The sequence below is a fragment of the Leucoraja erinacea genome, unplaced genomic scaffold (assembly GCF_028641065.1).
Source record: "Leucoraja erinacea ecotype New England unplaced genomic scaffold, Leri_hhj_1 Leri_554S, whole genome shotgun sequence".
Classification (NCBI taxonomy): domain Eukaryota; kingdom Metazoa; phylum Chordata; class Chondrichthyes; order Rajiformes; family Rajidae; genus Leucoraja; species Leucoraja erinaceus.
In genome coordinates this window covers 85001-94599 of record NW_026576459.1, presented here as the reverse complement: position 1 = coordinate 94599, position 9599 = coordinate 85001, and the positions used below count along the sequence as shown (strand labels likewise).

Sequence of the window (9599 nt, the reverse complement as noted above, 5' to 3'; positions counted from 1 at the left end):
GAGGTGCAACTCCAGAGCAAACAAAATCATGGGAGACCCCTTCCACCCCAGCAACGGACTGTTCCAGCTGCTACGGTCAGGCAAACGCCTCCGTTGCCATGCTGTGAGAACGGAGAGGTTGAGAAGGAGTTTCTTCCCAGAGGCCATTAGGACTGTAAACTCCAATCTCACCAGGGACTAACGTTACTGAACCATTCTACTGTTTATTTAAATTGCTGTTTTCTTCCCATTTTCCTTCCACCCACAATATTTAATATGTAAAAGAAAATGTGATTCTGTTCCATTCTGTTTGTAGTTTGTTTGTTGCACAAAGTCCATGAGCATTTGCCACTTTACATTTCACTGAACATCTCGTATGTGTATGTGACAAATAAACTTGGCTTGACTGACATAGGCAGTCTTTGATTGTGAATACTGTTTCTTTATTTTTTATTTTTTAAATAAATGTATTTGTATAATAAAAAAATAAAATATATAACACCACCCGCGATTATCACCTTAAATAACCCCAGGGGCACCCGTGACCACCACCTCTGGTCACCAGGACATGAAGGGCCGAATGGCCAACTCCTGCACCTGTTGTCTATTGTCTATCCAGAGCCGAAGGTTATGTACAGTGCGTGGCTCACCACCAGGGGTCGCCACAAGAACTTTGTTGAGACTTGGGTAGCTGGGACATGTTGGCTAGTATGGGCAAGTTGGGCCGAAGGGCCTGTTTCCACACTGTATCACTCTGTGACTAGTGTAGATGGGACATGTTGGCTAGTATGGGCAAGTTGGGCCGAAGGGCCTGTTTCCACACTGTATCACTCTATGACTAGTGTAGATGGGACATTGTTGGCTAGTATGGGCAAGTTGGGCCGAAGGGCCTGTTCCCACACTGTATCACTCTATGCGCCGCAGAAAGTATTTTATCTGTTGGAAGGAACTGCAGATGCAGGTTTACATTGAAGAAGGACACAGAATGCTGGAGTAACTCAGTGGGACAGGCAGCATCTCTGGAGAGAAGGAATGGGTGAGGTTTCGGGACGAGACCCTTCTTCAGATTCAGGATGGACCACAGCGTGAAATTGCACAGTTGTGGACACAGCCCAGACCATTGCGCAACCCAACCTCCATTCCATTGACTCTTAAAGTCATAGAGTGATACAGTGTGGAAACAGGCCCTTCGGCCCAACTTGCCCACACCGGCCAACAATGTCCCAGCTACACTAGTCCCACCTGCCTGCGCTTGGTCCATATCCCTCCAAACCTGTCCTATCCATGTACCTGTCCAACTGTTTCTTAAACGTTGGGATAGTCCCAGCCTCAACTACCTCCTCTGGCAGCTCGTTCCATACACCCACCACCCTCTGTGTGAAAAAGTTACCCCTCGGATACCTATTAAATCTTTTCCCCTTCACCTTGAACCCATGTCCTCTGGTCCTCGATTCCTCTACTCTGGGCAAGAGACTCTGTGCATCTACCCGATCTATTCCTCTCATGATTTTGTACACATCTACACTTCATGCTGCCTCGGCAAGGCCACATTTACATTCCCCCTGGTTTTATTTCCGCACTCACTGGGGTTTGTTTCACGACGTGGAATTTGGGGATTAAATGGGAGCCGTTCGTTCAGCGCCGACCTGTTGTCCACCGGGTTTCTGCCCCACAGCCCCTGAGCCCCGCTCCTGATGCCGGTCCCGGGACCCGACCCTTTTACACACCCGGAGCGGAACCGGAGCAGATTCTCATCCACTGGTTTTCATCCCAAGGCCAGAAGAAAGGATAAAGTTTCTCCGTGAATTTATTCCCAGTGAAGGTGTGGAGATGGGACTTGGTGTCCGCGTCGGAAAATGAAACTGTCCCGGACTCGTAACTGAGATAAACTCCCACCCTCCCGGGGAAGGGACGGGCGGGGAGAGGGGATGGAGGGGAGGTGAGTGCAACAATCTCGTCATCCTGCCGCTTCTTGATGCTCCAGACTCCAGTCTCCGTGGTCAGTGAGACCCGTTGCTTCCTCTCCACAGACTCTGCGGCGACTCCCAAACTCCACCACCGACTCCCCGCCACCTCCACCTCCCAGTAATGTCTCCCCGACGTGAATCCCTCCGATCCCAGCACACACGGACAGTCTGTAAACCTCTTCCCGGTGTCAGGGAGACTGCTCACGGTCCCGGTCCCGGTCCATCTCACCCTCTTCCGATCCTCAGACACCTCGAGCTCCGGATGCGCTGTTTCCACATCCAGGGTGACGGAGACTGGGGGGGGGTGGAAAGCAGAGAATCAGAGAGTTCCCGGGGGTCGGGGGGAGACTCGGGCAGTGCGGGGAAGTGGGTGAGCGGTGAGAAATAAAAACAAACTGCTGGAGGAAGTCCGTGGGTCAGGCAACACATGTGTAAGGAAATGACAGAACACGTCTAGGGTCTGGACACTTCTTCATTCTCATGCTTCCCTCTGCTCCCTCCGTAGAAAGAGACAGGGGTAGGGGTACAGCAAAATACTTGTAAGTGTGAGAGAGTGTGTGTGCAATTGTGTGTGAGTGTGCGTGTGGATGTATGAGGGTGTGAGTGTATGTTAGAATGTGTGTGTAAGAGTGTATGAGAGTGTGAGTGTAGGCGAGTGTGTGCGTGAGGATGTGTGTGTGGGTGTAAGTGTGTATGAGAGTGCATGTGTGTATGTGCTAGAGTGTGTGTATGTGTGTGTACACACACACACACACACACACACACACACACACACACACACACACACACACACACATATTTACCGGTCAAAACTGGTAATGCTCTTAGTGCGTGTATAAATTGGGCAGAGCAGCATCTGTGTAGAGGGGAGGGGGGGGTGGAGCAAGACAGGTGGGTTCAGGTGAGGGGAGGAGGTGGAGCAAGACAGGTGGGTTCAGGTGAGGGGAGAGGGTGGAGCAAGACAGGTGGGTTCAGGTGAGGGGGGGGGGGGTGGGATTGGTAGAATGACCAGGTGTGGGAGAGAACGGTGGAGACAGGAAGTGAGGCTGGAGGTGATGAGCTGAAGACAAAGGGATGAGAATGATGGATCTGATAAGAATTGAAGGTGGGACGAGAAGCGTAGAAACAGAGGGAGGTTGAAGCACATTGGATCCAAGAAGAGATAGTGAATTGGATAGAACATTGGCTTCATGGAGGGAAGCAGAGGGTGATGAGGGAAGGTTGTTTACCGGACTAGAGGCCTGTGACTAGTGGTGAGCCTCACGGTTCTGTGCTTATATCAATGATCTGGGTGAGAATGTACATGGCATGATTAGCAAGTTTGTAGATGACACAAACGTGGGTGGTATTGTGGATAGTGAAGATGGTCGTCAAAAATTGCAGCAGGATCTTGATCGGTTGGGCAGATGGGCTGAGGAATGATTGATGTTATTAAATAAATACAAACTTAATGTAGGAGTTCAGTTACATAGTTCCTTGAAAGTGGCGTCACAGGTAGATAGTGTAGTCATAAAGTGTTTCAGCACATTGGCCTTCATCAGTCACAGTATTGAGTATAGAAGTTGGGAGGTCACGCTGCGGATATATAAGACGTTGGTGATGCCACATTTGGATAGTTGTGTTCAGTTCTAGGCACCATGTTAGAGGAAATACGTTGTCAAGCTGTAAAGGGTACAGATAAGATTGACGAGGATGTTGTCAGGACTCTAAAGGAAGCAAGAACTGGAGGCAGTGGGCTGTGGGAGAGCTGGGAAGGGGAGGGGAAGGAGGGAGAAAGCAGGGACTACCTGAAATTGGAGAAGTCAATGTTCATAACGCTGGGGTGTAAACTGCCCAAGCGAAATATGAGGTGCTGCTCCTCCAATTTATGGCGGGCCTCACTCTGGCCATGGAGGAGGCCCAGGACAGAAAGGTTGGATTGGGAATGGGAGGGGGAGTTGAAGTGCTGAGCCACCGGGAGATCAGGTTGGTTGTTGCGAACTGAGCGGAGGTGTTGGGTGAAGCGATCGTCAAGCCTGCGCTTGGTCTCACCGATGTAGCTTTAAGGTGAGAGGGGCAAAGGTTAAAGGATGTGTGTGGGGCAAGTTGTTTTTCACAGTGTGGGGAGTACCTGGGATGTAGTGGTGGAGGCAAATACCATAGTGGCATTTTAGACAGACACCTGGATATACAGGGAATGGAGGGATATGGAACATGTGCAGGCAGATAAGAGCTGGTCTTCGCACCATGTTGTGCACAGACATTGTGGGCCGAATGGCCTGTTCTTGTGCTGTACAGTTCTATGTTATATTGAACCATTCATGATCTGTGCTTTAGCTGTCATAACACACACACCAGATAATACATCAGTACATTATGGTACATCAGCCTGTACTTACCACAATCTTGTTCCACATCCTCGTATCCTGCACAAAACAGAAATATTTCACATTTACACTGCAAATAAAATTGGACATAAAATATTGACAGCGGGGAGCAAGGAACAAAGAGAGGGGGGCACAGTGACGTAGCTCATCACAGCTCCAGGGACCTGGGTTCAATCCTGAATTTGATCAGCTAGATACCAAATTGTATCTAGCTGACCAACAGCATGGTTGTTACACTACTCAACACTGTACCTCGGTGATTGCCACCTCCCAGGACACTCCTCCCACCAGGAAAAAAATACTATGACTGTATGCATGTAAATAGATTTATTTGTTGCTCATATCCTATGTCGCCCTTCTAGGGAGATGCTAACTACATTTCGTTGTCTCTGTACTGTACACTGCACAATGACAATTAAAGTTGAATCTGGATCTGAATCTGAGTCTGATCTACAGCAGAACCAAGAAGGTAATAATCTCTGGATTGCTACTTGAGCCCAGAGCAAATTGGCACAGAGTTGAGAGGATTAGAGAGTTGTTCGCATGGATCAAACACTGATGTGGAAGATGTGGATTTTGAATCTGTGGGACATTGGCCCCAGTATTGGGGAAGGAGGGAACTGTTCCGACGGGATAGACTCCACCTGAACCCGGCTGGGACCAGACTCCTGGTAAACCGTATAACTAGGGCTGTAGATAGAGCTTCAAACTAAATAGTGGGGAGTGGAGAGTAACAAATTGGAAGTGTAAGGGTGGAGTTAAAGGGAAAAAGCTACAGAAGTCTCCAGAAATAACAGGACGGAAAGTTAAGGAAGGGATAAGAGAGTAAGGTCAGGTAACTTCGGGTCTGGTGTGAGAGGAGGGGAGGTGAATACAGAATTAAAGGTGTTGTATTTGAATGCGTGCAGGATAAGAACTAAAGTGGATGAGCTTGTAGCACAGGTAGAGATTGGTAGGCATGATGTTGTGGGAATTACAGAGAAGTGAAGAAAGACTGGATAGACTTGGTTTATACTCTCTAGAATTTAGGAGATTGAGGGGGGATCTTATAGAAACTTACAAAATTCTTAAGGGGTTGGACAGGCTAGATGCAGGAAGATTGTTCCTGATGTTGGGGAAGTCCAGGACAAGGGGTCACAGCTTAAGGATAAGGGGGAAATCCTTTAAAACCGAGATGAGAAGAACATTTTTCACACAGAGAGTGGTGAATCTGTGGAACTCTCTGCCACAGAGGGTAGTTGAGGCCACAGTTCATTGGCTATATTTAAGAGGGAGTTAGATGTGGCCCTTGTGGCTAAGGGGATCAGCGGGTATGGAGAGAAGGCAGGTACGGGATACTGAGTTGGATGATCAGCCATGATCATACTGAATGGCGGTGCAGGCTCGAAGGGCCGAATGGTCTACTCCTGCACCTAATTTTTATGTTTCTATGTTTCTAAGTGGCTGCAAGAGGATCGGAGCTGGGAGCTGGATATTCAGGGTTACTGATTTGGATGAGAGGATTTAAGGCTTTGTGGCCAAGTTTGCGAATGATAACTAAATAGGTGGATGGGCAGGTAGTGTAGAGAACGCAGGGACTCTGCAGAAGGACTTGGACAGGTTGGGAGAGTGGGCAGAGAAGTGGCAGATGGAATATAGTGTAGCAAAGTGTGGAGTCACGCATTTTGGTAGCAGGAATAAAGACACAATTTTCTAAATGGGGAGAAAACCCAGAAATCTGAGGTTCAAAGCGACTTGGGAGCTGGTGCAGGGTTCCCTCAAAGAGTAGGATACTCTGCAAGTCCAATCAGTAGTGAAGAAGGCAAACGCAATGCTAGCATTTATTTCAAGGGGGCTTGTATACAAAAACAGGGATGTAATGATGAGGCTCTATAAGGCGCTGGTAAGGCCACATTTGGAATATTGTGAGCAATTTTGGGCACCATATCTGAGGAAGGATGTGCTGGTCCAGATGAATTTACAAGAATGATTCCAGGAATGAGTAGGTTAGCCTATGATGAGCGTTTGTCCGCACTGGGCCTGTACTCGCTGGAGTTTAGAACAATGATGGGGAACCTCATTGAAATCTACAGAATAGCTAAAGCCTTGGATAGAGTGGATGTGAAGAGGATGTTTCCACTCGCGGGAGAGTCTAGGACTAGAGGTCACAGCCTCAGAATTAAAGGACGTTCCTTTAGGAAGATGAGGAGGAATTTCCTTAGTCAGAGGGCGGTGAATCTGTGGAATTCATCGCCACAGTAGGCGGTGTAGGCCAAGTGAATGGATATTTCTAAGGCAGAGATGGATAGATTCTTAATTAGTGCGGGTATCGGGTTATGAGGAGAAGGCAGGAGATTGGGGTTAGGAGGGAGTGATAGGTCAGCCATGATTGAATGGCAGAGTAGACTTGATGGGCCGAATGGCCTAATTCCTCTCCTACCACCATGCAACCTTAAGACCTGACCTTGGAGACTTGTGGGGTGCTTGTGGATACGTGTGTTCATGTGGATACTGTGCACCCCCCTCCCCCTCCCCCTCCCCCACCCCTCCCAACATCCCAAAGACCCGGAGTTTGCTTATTTTTTTACTCACCCCGAAGAGAACTGGGGCAGATTCTCAGCCACTCGTCTTCATTCCAAGGCCAGAAGAAAGGATAAAGTTTCTCCGTGAATTTATTCCCAGTGAAGGTGTGGAGATGGGACTTGGTGTCCGCGTCGAAAAATGAAACTGTCCCGGACTCGTAACTGAGATAAACTCCCACCCTCCCGGGGATGGGACGGGCGGGGAGAGGGGATGGAGGGGAGGTGAATGCATGAAACCCGTCACCCAACCGCCTGATGCTCCAGACTCCAGTCTCCGGGGTCAGTGGGACATTTATCTTCCTCTCCACAGACTCTGTGGCGACTCCCAGATTCCAGCCCCGACTCCTCGCCACCTCCACCTCCCAGTAATGTCTCCCCGATGTGAATCCCTTCGATCCCAGCACACACCACCAGTATATAAACCTCTTTGTGGTTTCAGGGAGACTCCTCCGGGTCCCGCTCCATCTCACCCTCTTCCGATCCTCAGACACCTCGAGCAACGGATTCGCTGTTTCCACATCCAGGGTGACGGAGACTGGGGGGAGAAGCAGAGAATCTGATTCATCACAGAAACAAAGAAAATAGGTGGACTAGGCCATTCGGCCCTTCGAAACGAACTTCGCCATTCAATATGATCATGGCTGATCATCCACAATCAGTACCCTGTTCCAGCTTTCTCTCACTCTCTCTTGAAAACATCCAGTGAATTTGCCTCTATGGCCTTGTGCGGCAAAGAATTCCACAGATTCAAACAACTCTCTGGGTTAAAAGGTTTTTCCTCATCTCAGTCCTAAATGGCCTACCCCTTATTCTTAAACTGTGACCCCTGGTTCTGGACTCCCCCAACATCAGGAACATTTTTCCTGCATCTAGCCTGTCCAATCCTTTAAGAATTTTAAATGTTTCTACAAGATCCTCCTCTTATCCTTCTAAATTCCAGCGAATACAAGCCCAGCCGCTCCATTCTCTCAGCATATGACAGTCCCGCCATCCCGGGAATTAACCTGGTGAACCTACGCTGGGCTCCCTCAAAGCAAGAATGTCCTTCCTCAAATTAGGGGACCAAAACTGCACACAATACTCACCAGGGCCCTGTACAACTGCAGGAGGACACTAGTGAGGTGCTGGAAGACAAGAGGGTGGTTAATGACCAAAACTGCACACAATACTCCAGGTGTGGTCTCGTTGCACCTCCCCTTTTCCTAATCTGTCACCATTCAAATAATAATCTGCCTTCCCATTCTTGCCACCAAAGTGCAGAACCTCACATTTATCCAAATTAAACTGCATCTGCCATTCTTCTGCCCACTCACCCAAACTATCCAAGTCACCCTGTAGCCTCATAGCATCCTCCTCGCAGCTCAGTCTGCCACCCAGCTTTGTGACATCCGCAATTTGGAGATGCTACATTTAATTCCCTTGTTTAAATCGTTAATATATATTGTAATCAACTGGGGTCCCAGTACTGAGCCTTGCGGCACCCCACTAGTCATGGCCTGCCATTCTGAAAAGCAACCGTTAATCCCTACTCCTTGCTTCCTGTCTGCCATATAGTTGTCTATCCATGTCAATACCCTACACCAATACCATGTGCTCCAATTTTGCACACTAATCTCTTGTGTGGGACCTTGTCAAAGGCTGTTTGAAAGACAAGATACATCACATCCACTGGCTCTCCTTTTATCCATTCTACTTGTTACATCCTCAAAAAATTCCAGAAACATAGAAACATAGACAATAGGTGCAGGAGTAGAGGCCATTCGGCCCTTCGAGCCTGCACTATTCGCCATTCAATATGATCATGGCTGATCATCCAACTCAGTATCCCGTACCTGCCTTCTCTCCATACCCCCTGATCCCTTTAGCCACAAGGGCCACATCTAACTCCCTCTTAAATATAGCCAATGAACTGTGTGGCCTCAACTACCCTCTGTGGCAGAGAGTTCCACAGATTCACCACTCTCTGTGTGAAAAATGTTTTTCTCATCTCGGTCCTAAAAGATTTCCCCTTATCCTTAAACTGTGACTAGAAGAAGATTAAGTCAAGCATGATTACCCCTTCAAAAAACCATGCTGACTTTGACCGACCCTGTCACTGCTATCCAAATGCGCAGCTATAACGTCTTTAATAATCGACTCCAGCATCTTCCCCACTACCGATGTAAGGCTAACTGGTCTATAATTCCCCGTTTTCACTCTCTTTCCTTTCTTAAAAAGTGTAGTTACATTGGCTACCCTCCAGTCCACGGGAACAGATCCATAGTCGAGAGAACATTGGAAAATGATCACCAATGCAGTCACGATTTCTATATTTGGTTGGGAGGGAGGATACACACAGGCACACACGCGCGCACACACACACACACACACACACACACACACACACACACACACACACACACACACACACACACACACACACACACACACACACACACACACACACACACACACACACACACACACACACACACACACACACACACACACACACACACACACACACACACACACACACACACACACACACACACACACACACACACACACATATACACACACACACACACACACACACTCACACACATATACACACACACACACACACACACTAACACACACAGACACACACACAGGCACACACACACGCGCACACACACACACACACACACCACACACACACACACACACACACACACACACACACACACACACACACACACACA

The 9599-nt window shown here is 48.4% G+C and overlaps 1 protein-coding gene across 5 annotated transcripts in view; it reads right to left on the bottom strand.

Moving 5' to 3' along the window:
- Positions 1-902: 902 nt before the first annotated feature.
- The window catches only part of LOC129694139 (butyrophilin subfamily 1 member A1-like), an 83947-nt gene continuing 75250 nt past the window's right edge, over positions 903-9599 (bottom strand). For 4 of the 5 annotated variants that reach the window (XM_055630858.1, XM_055630857.1, XM_055630856.1 and 1 more), the window contains 3 exons: positions 6884-7408; positions 4325-4351; positions 905-2240 (listed from right to left, as the gene is read on the bottom strand). In XM_055630858.1, the coding sequence (XP_055486833.1) occupies positions 1699-2240; positions 4325-4351; positions 6884-7408 (1094 nt within the window). In that variant the 3' untranslated portion in view covers positions 905-1698. Of the gene's footprint in view, positions 2241-4324; positions 4352-6883; positions 7409-9599 lie in introns of all 5 variants that reach the window. The other variant, XM_055630859.1, reaches the window with a different exon arrangement.